The sequence below is a fragment of the Aptenodytes patagonicus genome, chromosome 3 (assembly GCF_965638725.1).
Source record: "Aptenodytes patagonicus chromosome 3, bAptPat1.pri.cur, whole genome shotgun sequence".
Taxonomy (NCBI): Eukaryota; Metazoa; Chordata; class Aves; order Sphenisciformes; family Spheniscidae; genus Aptenodytes; species Aptenodytes patagonicus.
Window position 1 is genome coordinate 778,516 of NC_134951.1, and position 15,806 is coordinate 794,321.

Sequence of the window (15,806 nt, forward strand, 5' to 3'; positions counted from 1 at the left end):
AAGACTACTACTAAACACAAACTTAAAGGATGGGTCTTTATGGACTGAGCCCATTTTATCAGATAAACATTGTTTACAGACTAGTGGTGGAAGAGGAGAACTTCAGGGAATGATTTAATGGGATTTTCATTGCAATCATACCTAGAATCACAAAATCACTGAATAGCTGAGGCTGGAAGGGACCTCTGGAGATCTGCTCAAAGCAGGGTCATCCAGAGCAGGCTGCTCAGGCCATTGTCCAGTCGGGTTCCAAACATCTTCAAGGATGGAGACTCTGCAACCTGGAAAACCTGATGCAGAGTTTGACCACCCTCACAATAAAAAAATTTCTTCTCATGTTTAAACAGGATTTCCTGTATTTCCATTTGTGCCCATTGCCTCCTGTCCTGCCACTGGGTGCCACTGAGAAGACTGTAGCTATGTCTTCTTTACTGCTTCCCACCAGTTATTTGCACATATTGATAAGGTCCCCCTGAGCCTTCTTCTCTCGAGGCTAAGCAGTCCCACCTCCCTCAGCCTATCCTCGTACCACACATGCTGCAGTCCCTTAATCATCTTTGTGGCCCTTTGCTGGACTCACTCCAGTAAGTCCATGTCTCCCTTGTACTGGAGAGCCCAGCACTGGACACAGTATTCCAGATTTGGCCTCACCAGTGCTGAACAGAGGGCAATAAAAACCTCCCTTGACCTGCTAGCTATACTCTTCCTAATGCAGCCCAGGACACTGTTGGCCTTTTTTTGCTTCAAGATGGCATTGCTGGCTGATATTCAACTTGGTGTCCACCAGGACCCCCAGGTCCTTTTCTGCTGAATTGTTTTCCAGCCAGTCAGCCCCCAGCGTGCACTGCTGCATGGGGTTATTCCTTCCCAGGTGCTGGACTTTGCACTTCCCAGTGTTGAACTTCGTGAGGCTCAGGAGGAAAGAGACAGGCAAAATTATTTTTAAGACCTCACATTCTCATGAATCTGCACTTGGAGAATCATCTGATACACGTCAGAATACCCAACTTACAGCCTTGCAAATCTATTCTGAAGAAACAGTTCAGCACCTCTAATAAAGCATCTGCAGTAAATAAACAAACCCCTGTGTAACACTAGAGAGTGAAGTTTACCTTGAGCAGGGAGGTTATTTATCATGAGCTGTCCTTTTGTCCAAGTTTTGCCCTTGAACCTGAAGGATCCGCCGTTATAATTTCCACTAGTAAAGGTGGAAAGGTTTCACAGTTCTCACAAGTTCTAGTATCAGATCACAACATAACAGAGGTTCATCAGCTAGAGAGACCTTCAGTAGCAACCCTAGTAAAGCAGGCTCCAGCATCCGAGTGGATATCAGTTACTCTCCCTATTGTGACTGCTGCTGATTTTAGTTTACACTGGACGCAAGAATCTGTCACTAAGAAATTGCATAGTGCTGAAACATAGGTGCCAGCTGTAGCTTAAAATTTAAAAACTGACTGTACCAAATTCATTAAGGGCCCAAATCAATGTCTGAAACTTAAGCCCTTTTAATAATTGTGGAGCACTATGAAACAACTCCAGTATTTTGTCTGGGAACCTAATGCCTCAAGTTTCAGCTCCAAGATCGCCACAGGGAGATGCCAATTCCCACCCTACCCAGTGCTGAAGTTACCACCGTGCCAGTCCTGAACACAGCACTGAACGACTGGTCAGGATTCGAAGCGGAGGCAATGTCTCAAAGAAGTACATACTTGGGGCAGTAGCCCATTATCAAGCAATGGATGAAGACCAGAGAATCTTTGTGGCCAACTCTTTCCTCCAAATCAGAGGACTGGTTTTGGCTGGCTGGTAAGCTGACAAAAATCTGACTGAAGGCATTAGTACAACATACCACCATACCCAAAGAAAAAGTGATCCTGTTTTAAATCAGCATTGATCTCTCTCTCTTTCGTGTTTTTGCCTATGTTCTGGAAAAGTTTTCAATTGAAATGAGACAGGCATTCCTATAACCTTCTACAAGCATTTATTTCGACAAAATTTATGGGTTTTTTAATATATGCAGATATTAAAACATACACAACCCTTACAAAGTAACTTCATATTAATTTAGTCACTGAATCCACAGCAGTAACCATTGTCAGCACAAGCTTCACATCTTCCATCTTCTGCCTTTTAAACATTGAAAATAATCATTTAATAGGAGATATTCAATCCAGACCCATAGTGACAATGAACTCTTGTGTATGTCCTGTCCCAGACTTTAAACTATAAAAGCTTCTGGCTTGCTTTTTCCTTAGCAGGCACATCTGTAATCAGAGCTGTGTCTTCCCTCAACATTTCTTTTTCTACCACATGTCCCAGTAATCCCAAGCCCATTCCTTCTACTGCCTCTAACCTTCAGATTTGCTATTTTTACCTTCCCATAGTCAGGCCCCCAACGCCAAGCCTCCCTTAACAACTTCTGCTGTAGGGACATAATCCAGACCTGATCTCCCCCACCTGCTAAGCCTGCTGTGGCTTGCCACATACCTCTGCCATCAGCTGCAATGATTTCTCATCAACACTTTTAAGTGGAGGAACTGTTGCCTGACTCTGGAGTAAAAATACCACTTGCAACAGAATAAAAGTTTCTGAGGAAAAAAAAAAAAAATGTGGTAACTTAGAGCGCAAGAACACTGGCACGAATTATTGATGGTAACATAATTCAGCAAGCAGCTTGGGAGGTAGCTTTAGAAGAGGCTGATAAGAATTAGAAACATAATTTTAATGCCACAAACATTAAAAGTTATCAAGTTATCTGAATGCTAAACCTATGCATAACAAGACTCCTGTGTGTAACATAGGATTAAATCTGGAGGCTGGCTGGCAGAACAGATGAATGGGGAGAATCTCTGGCTGCTTGGAAGAAAGCACCAGAAAAAGGGGCGCTTATGCAACTGCTCCCAATGAAGATGGTTAGATTGGGATCTGCATATTCTAGAACAGCCATATCCCACAATGAGGGCAACAGAAGCTGTCAGATAATATAGGAATGCATGCACTAATCTGTAAGGATGTATTATTCTGGGTATCTAGTAATTTCCTCCGGGTACTTTCAAGCAGAAAAAGAGATCAGACTATGGATTATCTCCAGATCTTTCCACCATTTCACTTCTGTCCAAACATGATGTTTAAACATTTTGTCCTTGCCTAAGCAGCTCTGTGCAATTCTATCCTGATCTGTAATTCATATAAACATTTTTACTGCCTGTTTCCTTACCGTATTTATTCCACCCTGAGTGCTTTTCTTGAAGTACGAGTTTATAAGGGTAAGAGGATAGAGGAAGAAGAAAGCAAAAAGTTGCCGCTGCCCTTCTGTTAGTGCAACCTGTTATATAAGGAAGGGAAAGACACTGCAGTACTGTAGTTTTCCTAATATTTTAACTAAATCAACCTCCCCACCTTTTTTGTAAGTTTTCCCATTTGATTTGTCTCCATGAAATTGCTCCCCTCAAAATTCTTTTTAAAATCACTGTTTTTAATGACACACACAGTTGTCAGGAAATGTCTATAAACATATAGAGCAAAATTGGGAAATTCACCTTCTCTTCTGTTGCAATAAAGAAAAGGCCCATTGAGCATTGCAACTCCAATCCTGTTCACTGCTGAACAAATGCAGATTAAATTCACAACCAGACATGCTTTGCAAGAGGATCAAAAGATGACAATGAAACAAAAGCCAAAAAACCGCGTATCAAAATCACAGCAGTACTTAACCATGTCACAGGCATAAATGACAAGAAACAGAATGGAATATAAATCATGAAAACTTAGCTAGAGACTGACTGCCAAGCTGTGCCTGTAAACAGCTAGGCAAAAACAAGAGTCTAGAGTTTATCTACCTGTGTCTTAAAAGGAAGAAGTCTATACACCTTGAAATGACTATAAATGCATTAAGCGGAAGAAGAGGTAACAACTAGTAGGGCAGGGGTTTTGAAGGATGAAAACATGATTTTACTCTGTGGGGAAGGAAACAAAAGATGAAGTTTGGTTTATGGGTGAAGAAAAAAAAAAGAAGTTTTTTTTTTTCTTTCTAGAATTCACATACAAAACATCATACACATATACTGTGTGCAACTTTACAATAAATTAAACACACCACCTTTTTGGCCACTAAAAACAACAAATAGTTTTGGTACACTTGCACAACCTTCTGCAGGAAACCTTTTTGCTTCCCTGAACTCCATAAAGCCCTCTCAACCAGATGACTCTTTCATCACTCTTTCTCACTGTTAATCCCCAGTTTTCCATCTCTTATTGCTCCTTAAATACTTTCCATAGGCAGTAAACCCAGGAAATTTTAGCGAAGAAAAGGTCTGGAAGTGAGAGGAGCTCTGCATTTACCTCCCATAGTGAGCACTGAAGTGACTCATGCTCAAATGCTACTCAAGACAGACATCTGAACGGGTACCAATGTTGTTGGGAGTTAGCACTTGAACGCATATGTTAAAGCATAGTCCAAGTGAAGTTTTTTAAAAGTTTCAGAATAAACATGAACATTTAGAGAATATTGGTTTTCTGCTGCTTGTTTTTTCATCTTCCACTACTAGCGATGCTAGAACTCTAAAACTAATCTTGTTTTGCATTGCTGCTGATCATTTCATAAAGAATCAGTCTACATCCCAGAAGCGTAGAACACTTTTCACCCCAACAAAAGTCTGGGCTTAAATGCTCTGGGACTAAGACCATTACAGTGGGAACGATGCAGGCATTACGTGCTTCGTTACGTGAGAAAGGACAGCATATTTACGTATGTTGAACAGAAACCCTGCTCTGACCAGATGTTTCAAATGAGAAAATATTCCGTTTACCATTTTCAACATGGGCAAGTCTGTGCATGAGAGGCAGCCACACAAGGCACTGAGGAGGCGGATCAGCCATCAATGTGTCTAAAAACATGTTTAGCATGATCTTTTTCTGCAAAGAAAAGAGAAATACAACTTAATTATAAGAAAAATTTCAATTTTATATACCAAAAACTACTTCAGCCTTAAAAATCTCTCTATGACTCAACTTCTGTCTACCAGGAATATTTCATATGCTATGAAGAGATAAAAATCACAACTTCTTGGCTCAGGGAGTTTCAATCTATATTAGGCAAACAGTAACACCACAAAGAAGGTATTAGTATAGACACGATATAATCATACAAAAATAAATGATAAACAGATGAACAGAATGCTCCAAGAAATGGAGGACTAGTCAGTCAGGATTGGTTCCCAAGTTGCAGTTAAACATTCTTATTTGGAAGAGGGATACAACAAATGTGAGCGGAGGTTATTTAACAATGTAGAAAACAGTATTTCAAACATACAGACAACACTGAAAAAAGTAGACACACACAAAAAAAAGAGTAATTACAACTAATCTCCATACATGACCCATACAGTAAATGATTTTTTTTTAAAGGCAAAATAAGGAAAAAAGAGGCAAGGGGAGAACTAAGCTAAGATTTTAAAAAATAATGTCAATAAAAAAGAAATTGAAATGAAATCAATAGGAGAAGGAAGTCAGGCAAGATGTTAAGAGTAGTATTTTCTAAGGTTTCAAATTCAAGTGAGCAAGAGAAAATTTCTGCTGCAAATACAAACAGATGGAGATAACTGGTAAGAAAAACAGCTAAGAATATTATGGATACAAAGAAAGAATATATTGGCTTTTGCATACAATAAGCTAGATGCTTAAGAACTTCTCATAGGCAGAAGACCAGCTGGTCAGATCGCACTTTTTTCTCACCTTAGCATATGGCGGTGTTACTCCAAAAAGCATCCACAACAGGGAGGGTAAGCAGAGCTACAGGAAAAGTCAGTCTGGTTTTCTAGGAGCTGTGAAATTAATTGTAGCTTTCACTTGCAACTATCATGCCAAAAATTAAGGTGGTTTTTGTCTGGTTTTGGGGGGTTTTTTTGGTTGTGGGTTGTTTGGGGTTTGTTTTGTTTTGTTTTTTTAATTAAAGAGACGGTTTCTACTTAAAGCATCAACAGTTTTGTGAGTAGTAGCAAATATATACATCTAATACCTCTGCAGCTAACTACCCTGGAGACATAATATGGAATTATAATTATCTATTCCAGTTACCGTTAAGGAAAATTCTAAGAAATATTTAACCTTACTTCTTCCAACTTTTATAAGGTGTCCTTGTTCCAGTCTCTCTGCTTAGTAAATGAAACGCCTTTCCTGAACAGTTAACTGCTGCTACAAGAGAGTCCAAGAATTTCCGTTGCCAGATATGACATCAGACACACTACCTGGAAAAGAACGAACGCCTGGATCTTGCCTGGCAATCCCAGCCTTCCCTCCGCCTCACAGCCAAGTCATCCTTCGGGTTATTAATAACAACACACGGTCAACCTACCTTCTCCACTCTTTGGGGGTGAAGAAATCCGAAATCTTTTAACAAATGCACATCTCAGTAAGGCCATGAAACACTCTAAATATGCTGAATGAAGCCTTCTGATAGAAGGAGAACCACAGTTTTTAACTGGGAATTAACTGATCGTGGTATGCGATGTCTGAGACCAGAAAGGGCTGCTCGCGTAACCAGGAACCACCGTGCTAATGATGTTAAGTGGCAGCATTGTCTGTAATTGATGTGCAGATTGTATGTTTCAAATCTTAACATAATTTCCTAGTTGCTCACTTGTATAGGTATTGTACAACTTCATAAATATGCCTCCAAGTTTCCCAATTTTGACTTGGCTCTCATCTCTCATACTGTTTCATACACAAGAGTATGAAGGTTCCTCCAAATAATAAATACGGCTCACAGACAGACAAGTTTTCTGGAGACAAGACTCAGGATCCATTAGACATCACACCCATTTTTAAGAAGTGTAAAAAGGAGGATGCTGGGAACTACCAGTCAGCCTCACCTCCATGCCTGTTAAGATCACGGAGCAGATCCTCCTGGAAAACATGTCGAAACATATGGAAGACAGGGAGGTGACTGGAGACAGCCAGCATGGCTTCATGAAGTGCAGCTCATGTCTGACTAATCTAGCAGCCTTCTATAATGTGACTGCATCAGTGGACAAGAGAAGAGCTATGGATGGCATGTACCTGGACTTCTGTAAGGCCTTTGATACAGTCCATCACAACATTCTGGCCACTAAATTGGAGAGACACGAGTTTGATGGATGGACTGTTAGATGGATAACGAATTGGCTGGATGGCTGTGTCCAAAGAGTTACAGGCAATGGCTCAAGGTCCGAGTGGAAACCAGTGACGAGTGGTGTCCCTCAGGGGTCCGTACTGGGACCGGTGCTGTTTAATATCTTCATCAGTGACATAGACAGTGGGATCGAGCGCACCCTCAGCAAGTTTGCCGACAACACCAAGCTGAGTGGTGCGGTTGACACACCTGAGGGACGGGATGCCATCCAGAGGGACCTGGACAGGCTTGAGGAGTGGACCAGTGTGAACCTCATGAAGTTCAACAAGGTCAAGTGCAAGGTCCTGCACCTGGGTCGGGGCAATCCCCAGCATCGATACAGGCCGGGGGATGAAGGGATGGAGAGCAGCCCTGCCGAGAAGGACTTGGGGGTACTGGTGGATGAAAAGCTGGACATGAGCCGGCAATGTGCGCTCGCAGCCCAGAAGGCCAATTGTATCCTGGGCTGCATCAAAAGAAGCGTGGCCAGCAGGTCGAGGGAGGTGATTCTGCCCCTCTACTCTCCTGAGACTCCACCTGCAGCACTGCGTCCAGCTCTGGGGCCCACGGCACAGGAAAGACACGGACCTGTTGGAGTGGGTCCAGAGGAGGGCCACAAAAATGATCAGGGGGCTGGAACACCTCACCTATGGAGAAAGTTTGGGTTGTTCAGCCTGGAGAAAAGGCGGCTCTGGGGAGATCTTATTGTGGCATTTCAATATATGAAGGGGCTTGTAATAAGGATGGAGACTGACTTTTTACCAGGGCCTGTAGTGAAGTGACAGGACAAGGGGCAATGGTTTTAAACTGAAAGAGGGTAGGGTTAGATTGGACATGAGGAAGAAATTTTTATGATGAGGGTGCTGAGACACTGGAGCAGGTTGCCCAGAGATGTTGTGGACGCCGCATCACTAGAAGTGTTCAAGGTCAGATTGGACAGGGCTTTGAGCAGCCTGATCTAGTTGCAGATGTCCCTGCCCACGGCAGGGGGGTTGGACTAGATGATCTTGAAAGGTCCCTTCCAACCCAAACTATTCTATGATTCTATGATTAGACAGTGATACATGATACACACAGTGGCAGAAGAACCTAAACCTAGCAGGAGAGCTTCTTTCTGCTATAGACAAGGATGTTCCTCAAAGAAAAAAAACTGGTTCCCTTTAAGCAGTGAGAACCTTATGAGTTGTCAAAGCCTGTGTATGGAGTGATGCAACTTCCATGTAGTTCACAAGAGGGCAGTACAGACACAGGCTTTGGGGGATTTTTTCCCACTGATACAGGTAGGATATTTTGCAACGAATTGACCAAAAAGAATCATGCAGCATCGTCAGTACTACATCTTGTCTGTCTGGGCATAGGCATTCTTGGTAATGGCTGAGTTGACAGGAAAGCAAACAGCAGTCTCCTCCTCCTGGAAATTATGAACCTGTCAGAGAAGGAGCCTAGATAAAGCCCTTTCTTGTAGCTAGTCTAACATTTCCTACTGGGTTCAGAACCCAACCATGGAGCAACCACAAAAACATCACTCAGTCACCATTTGTGATGCAAAAACAACCAAATAGTCTGCCAGCAGGTTCCGAACTCCAAGAACATAAACTGAAAATTAGTAAATGTGAAGGCACAGCCACTCACGAGGGTCAAATGCTCCCCAGGAGAAGAAATGCATTTCTGCATTGATGCTTTCTGTAATCACCTGCTTACTCACTATCCTATTGTAATAATTGTTTTCAGAATTGCTGTTAGCATACCTACTTATCTTAATAAGCTCTGTAGTCTCAGATCTTCTTGCAGGTGGGTGCAGTGGCAGGTTATACCAATGCTATTCTTATAGTTAGAAGAATACCATAGGCTTGCTTCAATAGCAAAAACTCAGACAGTTTTATTGTTACACTGCCAACATGCTTATTCCAACAAATTGTTAATGCATATATTTCCCCACAAAATACTGGCACAAAACCACATCCCCTGAGCCAACACAGAGATATGTGATTTTTAAGTCTACAGTGATCAAAACAAGTTATACTGATCTAAACAGCTGTGTATTAGACCCCACCTGTATCTCTAACTGTCCTGCATCTTGTGCTTAAACTGCAACTCTATCAGAGTATTCTTACACCATCCTTTATACACAGGACCATCCTGTCCTTAATAAACATATCCTTATTACTTGCTTTAACAAGACCGCACATCCTGACCATCCTTCTGACACTGTTAAGCTTGTGCAGTCAGTTCAGCTATCAGCCATACCATCCATGAAGCCTAAGTCAGCCAATGCTTTAGCAAAGCTTTTATGTGAGTAACATATGCACAAATCAATGCCTACCTAGGCCTGCTTGTACGGTTTGTGCTGCTGAGTTTCAACAGAATAATGTGCAGTTTGACTCTACAGAAGCCAAGCTCCTGGCTCCCAAGCTCCCAAGTCTCTGAAGTAAACTTCTCAGCTCAGCAGAAACACTGCAATTGAACTGCTCTGTAAATGAGATATAAAATGGACACACCTCTGCAACGACAGGACAGGCTGTGCCATAAACACAGAAAGATTGTGACTAAGGCAGGGAATGTCATGGTAATACAACATCTCTATGACAAATAGACGGACTGTAGCCAAGTGAACAAAAGTCTTAAGAAAAGTATGACATGATATCTTACATCTGTGGAAGCCCTCACTTGACCTAGAATAGTAAATTATTACTGGAAGCTCTTTATACATCTGGAAGCCATCACAAAGAATGTGGCTCTTGCCAAAAGCATCCCAATAAACTCCATTTTGCGTGGGCAACAAGTTTGAATTATTCCATCTGTGACCCAAGAAATGAAACAAGAGTTGTGGAGTGTATACAACCACTGACACTTTTTGCCTATCTGCCCTTTCACCACTCAGACAGCAGTACATTATTATCCTTTTGCACTCAAAGAAGTGGCTCCCAGAACCAGGACCTCCATGAATAGCCAGGAACCACAGCTGGCCAGGAAGGATTTGTCTCTTGGTAGTTTAAGTAACACCAGGGAATGTTCCTGGCACTAAAACTCAATCATGCATGCTTTTATGTTATTAAACCCGTGCTTGATTTAACCACTCACTCTCCCAAATGATTCCAGCATCCAGATCAGGTGTTAATATCAGCTAGGAATCATTTTTAATAAACAGTTTCCATGTAACCACCCTGCTTGAGGGAATAAGAGTGTTTAATAGCATGGAAGTGGTTAGACCGTTCCAGTTAGCCTTAGGACCACAAAACTGCTCCTGGCACTGTTTAGTTAACTAGTACAGATGTAGCTTATAAGTCCATCATGTAAATGCCAAAGTCTACTGCACAGAGCTCTCTCCAATGCCATCTGGAGAGAATTTCAGCAAAATGATAGGCTGTAACAGGAGAATATCACAGAAGTACCTTTGGGAAGTTTATTTTCAAACCTGGGAGGCATAAGAAAATGAAATTAAATCTAAGACAGATTGTCCATCTACTTCCCAGGACCTGTTTTGCTTCAATGTTTTCAAATAAATGAAAGAACTGTCTTGGGGTACAGTGTATATCTGGATTAATTAAAAAAACATTACCACTCTCTACAAACCTGGCCTTACACTAGAGATTTTGTTTTGCTGAATAAGATTAGAGCAAAGGAATTTCTAAAAGTGAATCAATATGAAGAATTAGCTTTCTCGTTCATGGGAGCCAAAGTCAAAGAGCGCTAAGACATGCTGCAGGCAAGCCACGTGCGAATGGGCAGTTACTACACCTCACTTGGCTACCATGGTGAGATCTGCATCAAGTATCTTAGAAACCTCAGTCAACTGTCAAGGTCTAGCTAGCTATACTAGCCTCTTCATGGGTAAGTGAGAAACGGTCACTTCCAGAGCGTAGGCTTCACAACAAAACTAAAAACCCATCCCCATTGCCTTTGCAGACAATGGAAAGAGCACGTAGAGCTTAGAATCCAATGTCTGACTTCTGAAGTGAGGCTCCGAAGTGAGGCTGTGGTTTTACATTCAACAGCAGCGCCACTTACACGAAATTTGATTTGATCGGATCAGTTTCCCTAGGTGCATAAATGGCTTGCACTGACATAACAGAAAGGGTGGCACGTCTGCGGGAACAAGTATGGCTGACAAATGCCTCAGCAGGTATTGAAACAGAAAAAAAAAATTTATTAATTAAACTGTTAGTAAAACAAAACCGTCTTCAGTAGCTCACAGATGAGCTGCAGCCCTCATCATTTCCTAAATCAAAGGCTGTTTCCTACTGTGTTGTATTTCAAATATACTAATTGCTAATTAACTTAAATTTAGCAAAAGTGACTATAAATTCTAAATACTTCAGAAATATTTCTTCCACAACATAACCAAGACCAGAGTATAAACATTTAATTTTAGGCCTAAGATTATCTAGATTCATGTTTACAGTTGATTTAAGGATTATTTATACTATTTACATTATCTCAAATTAGAAACAAATCCTTGGAACAATTAAATTACAACTAAAATGTATAAAGAAATAAAAAGCTCTTTTAAGATCATTACTACAACATCTGCTCCAAACATTACTTGTAATGGAAATGTTTTGGAAAAAACAGCTATACCAATAAGCACAACAGTGAAATTGATTTAAAAATAAACTATGTGTACACAACATATTTATTTTGTACAGACCCAACCAACTAGCAAGCGATTTGTTGAAACTAATACTCTTGACATACAAGAAAGCTTAAAAAAAAAAATCAAGGGAAAATAGTAAAAATGCCGTGTTTCATGTTTTAGAAAAGAAATAGGTCATCCTTGCTGTTCTTCTGATGGGGAACAGAAGTGTCCTTTCAAGGAGGGGGAACAATCTAAAATTGTGCAAAATCCTTTAATTGCCTAAAACCTAGACATACTATTTAAATTATCCAGACTTTCCTCAAACTGCTTAGGTTATATAGTGTATATTGCCAACCCCGCTCCCTCCAAACCCCATACAAACTACAACCAAAGCAGCCGGTGGACTTCAGAAGAAAGCACTATATTAACAAGCAATACAAAAATCCTGTTTTGTTAACTCTTACTTGTTGTGGGAAACAGGTCCGTACAGAATGCTCTGTGTATCCAAAAGAAGGCCCCTCAAACACAGCTGTTGGAAGTTTTAGAACTTCTTTCAAAAACTGATCAAACTTTGTAAATATCATTAGTCCATTTGAATCTGATATTTGAGAGAAAATATCTGTAAGGAAATATAATAAAACCCTATAGTAAATACATGCTTACTACAGAAAAGAAAAAAATTATTTCAATCCATTTAAACCCCAAGAAATTTCTTTTTGTTTTGTTCTGAACATAATTTCTTATCACTTGCTATCAAGATAAAACTTATAAATGAACATATTCAAACATGCTATGATATAAATCTTCCTGTTTCCTCCATCCCATCTCACCCAGTCTTGAGAAAAGATTCTGCCAGTGCATTAACTGTAACAGCAAGAAAGCAGAAGCTAGGAGGCATTATAGAAGTTACAGAACGTTACATCTTCATGTTTACACCTTCAAAATAAAACTACATAAAATCCTTTGAGAAGTCTCCTAGAATTAAAAAAGTTGTAAGAATCACAAAGTCAAAACTCCTGGTAAATCTGGTGCACGTCAACGGCATGTTAAATTTAAGTAACACAGCATTAGAAGAGAGCATCAGAAATAAAGCAGTCAGAAACCGGGGTGCAATGACTGCCATCTCCGAGGATAAAACATGTGAGGCATGCAGCTGAGTAGATGGGGAAGAGGAAATCTGATCTAATTTTATATCAGAGATGCTGCGCACACTGAAGAGCTAGAATAGGAACTTCTGTCCTTACACAAGAAAAATGTTTATGATGAGACGAGGTATGCTTTTCAATTAGCTATGTGGGGCTAAATACATTTCTGAAACCAAAAAGAGGATCGAGCAAGATGTTCAGCAATCCTGTGTATATATGGAAAAAGAAAGATAGGGAGGGTGGTCCCAGAAGGTGGCAGGGAGGAGGGCAGCTCTGCAGGTATTTTCACTCCCACGCCATGCTCCTAGCCACGGGCACGTGGATGGAAGGACGTCTCCTGAGCCTCCTGCTCTGGAGTCCCTCTATCCCCTTACTGCACAGAGCTCAATTCCTCCAAGCCCTCTGCTCCAGCCATTCCACACGACCAACCCAAAGCTCCCAGCTCTCATGTCTCAGGAAAGGTAAAAAATACAGGAGAAGATGTGTAGATAGCATTATAAGAAAATGATGTCATATAAAATACTAGGACAGCTGCATACAGATAAAGCAGAACTGTCCTGGGATCAAAAATCTCTTTGGAAAAGACAAATCTCTCAAACAGCAAAACTGAGTCTCTGATATACTTGCAGAGTCAAATTACTCTATAAATGAAGATTTCTCTAATAAGAGCACTAATATTAGTAAGACCTAAAATTTTCGAAGATGTGACAGATACCAGAATTCTTCACTAAACACCCACTGAATCATCTATGAGGTTATTTAAGACACCATCCGTAATTAAACATCAAAAAGGATATGTTGACAGAAAATAAGCGATCAAAACTAGGTCAATTAAAAAAAAAAGACTATTTCAGAAAGGAATATTCCTAGTAAACTAGAGAAATTATTCCAATCTCCTGAACGAACGAGCTCATGAAGAAGCCTACAATATCTAAGTTAAGGGTGATAAAGCTATCTGGAGTTTGTATCACTGGCTAAGCAGACAAGCTTGAAGTGAAGGTCTGAAGCCCTTGTTGAATAATCTTATAAGGCGTATTAGGAATAATGGGGGGGGAAGAAGAAGAAAAAAAAAAAAGATCAGTGGAGGTCAGGGGGGAATGCTGTATTTTAGAAAATTAAGACAAGCAGAAAAATTAAATTTTACCTGAAAATTGAACGTGGAAGAAAAGTCAACATCAAAATGCACACAAATGAAAACTATGGAAACAACTAAAACTAATTAGAGCGCCAAAATTCCAGAATCCTAATCCATTCTAGATCAGAATCATTCCAGAACTGTCACATGCACAAAAACTGAAGGTCTAGTAATAAATCTGTCAAGGTGGGACTGGTAGAACATGACTGGAACATGACAGTACTTCTACTTAAAAAAGAACAGAAATCTTCTGGGCAAATACGGTCTACTAACCTGAACTCAACAGTATGCAAGATCTAGATGATTTTAAGGAGAAAGTTGACTAAAGCTATGGAAATAAGTTGAAAATGAGATAAAAATAGAACCAGCTATATCAAGGGTAAATAAATAAATAAATAAATAAAACCACCGAAACCAAACAAACCCCACTAACCTGTATCTTGCGGTCATAAAAAAAGTGGTTTTACAGTCAAAGTAAAGTTGAACTCGTTTACGTGAGAAACTTCCACATGGGAAATTACCAGTGAAATTGGAAGAGATAAAGATTAGTAGGATATAATTATATAGACATCTGCCCTTTTAAAGGGCAGTAAATTACCCTCAAAGAGAAAACCTCAAGCTAAACAGTGGCTAACAGTATAATTTCTCAAGAGCTCACCTCAAGGTCACAACAGGCATGTGCTAATAAAGTTTCCTGATGACAAGGTATTATACTTTAATTCTCATAAAATTTCGGTTCAGTGCAACTATGCTATGAACTTTTTTTTTTTAAACCTGAGAGAATAAAAAATTTAGAACTACAAAAAACACTGCTCAGTCCCCAAAATGCCAACGTAAAACGGTACTTGTGCAACTCGCTATTTCCTTTTTTCAAATGTTTGTAGTAAAACTTTTACATTAAGAACAGAGCTCATAATATCATCTGTTAAACCTGGCCAACAGTTCCCTCGAGAACCTCTTTTCAGTTGCTTGTAACTGCCAAATTTGACTGTTCTGCATTTTCCGATCATGGTGTTTGCCTGATGCTTTGTACAGTTTCAGCTGAAGGCTCTACCATTTCTCTGAGCAAGTTAAAAACAAAGCAACAAAAACCTGGCACCCTCATTTTCTAGGGTCTTGACCTTGACTGTATCCTGCGTCTCACAATTCCTATGAAGCTGTCAATTTTTATTGTACAAATTCATAAAATATTTGTTAAATACTGGGTTTAATACCGGTAAAATCCAAGAAAATAAATTTAACAGATGAATTTGTTTGACTGTGCTTTTGTGTGCGTGCGTGCATGTACATGCAGGTTTTCTGGCATTAATCCAAGGTATGTATTAAGGTCAAAAGGACAATCCAAGGAAATACAGGCCAGTCAGCCCCACTTTGGTTCCTGGGAAAATCATGGAGCAAATCTTCTTGGCACACATTCCTGGGCACAGGAAAGAAAAGGTGACTGGGATCCATCAGTATGGACCTACTGAGGCTAAATCACACCTGACCATCTCGATTGTCTTCTGTGATAAGATGACTGAACTTGTAGGTGTCATTCACCTCAGCTTGAGCAAGGCTTTTTACTCCCCCCCCCCCCCCCCCAATATTCCAGTATCCAATCTGGGATGTCACAGTCTGCATGGGTGAACAACCAGATGGGCGAGTAGCTGGTTGGATGATCAGGCTTGGAGGGTAGTGGATAATGGGTCAAATTCTACATGGAGACCAATAACAAGTGGACTACTGCTGGAATCTGTCCTCTCCAACATGTCTATTGATGATCTGGGAGAGGTGCCAGAGTCCACTCTTGTCAAGTTTGCAGAT

The 15,806-nt window shown here is 40.4% G+C and overlaps 1 protein-coding gene across 16 annotated transcripts in view; it reads right to left on the reverse strand.

The window, feature by feature from the left end:
• DTNB (dystrobrevin beta) overlaps positions 1-15,806 on the reverse strand; it is a 222,173-nt gene that overhangs the window by 169,851 nt on the left and 36,516 nt on the right. For all 16 annotated transcript variants that reach the window (XM_076332466.1, XM_076332465.1, XM_076332461.1 and 13 more), the window contains 2 exons: positions 12,188-12,342; positions 4,809-4,914 (listed from right to left, as the gene is read on the reverse strand). In XM_076332466.1, the coding sequence (XP_076188581.1) occupies positions 4,809-4,914; positions 12,188-12,342 (261 nt within the window). The remainder of the gene's footprint in view (positions 1-4,808; positions 4,915-12,187; positions 12,343-15,806) is intronic.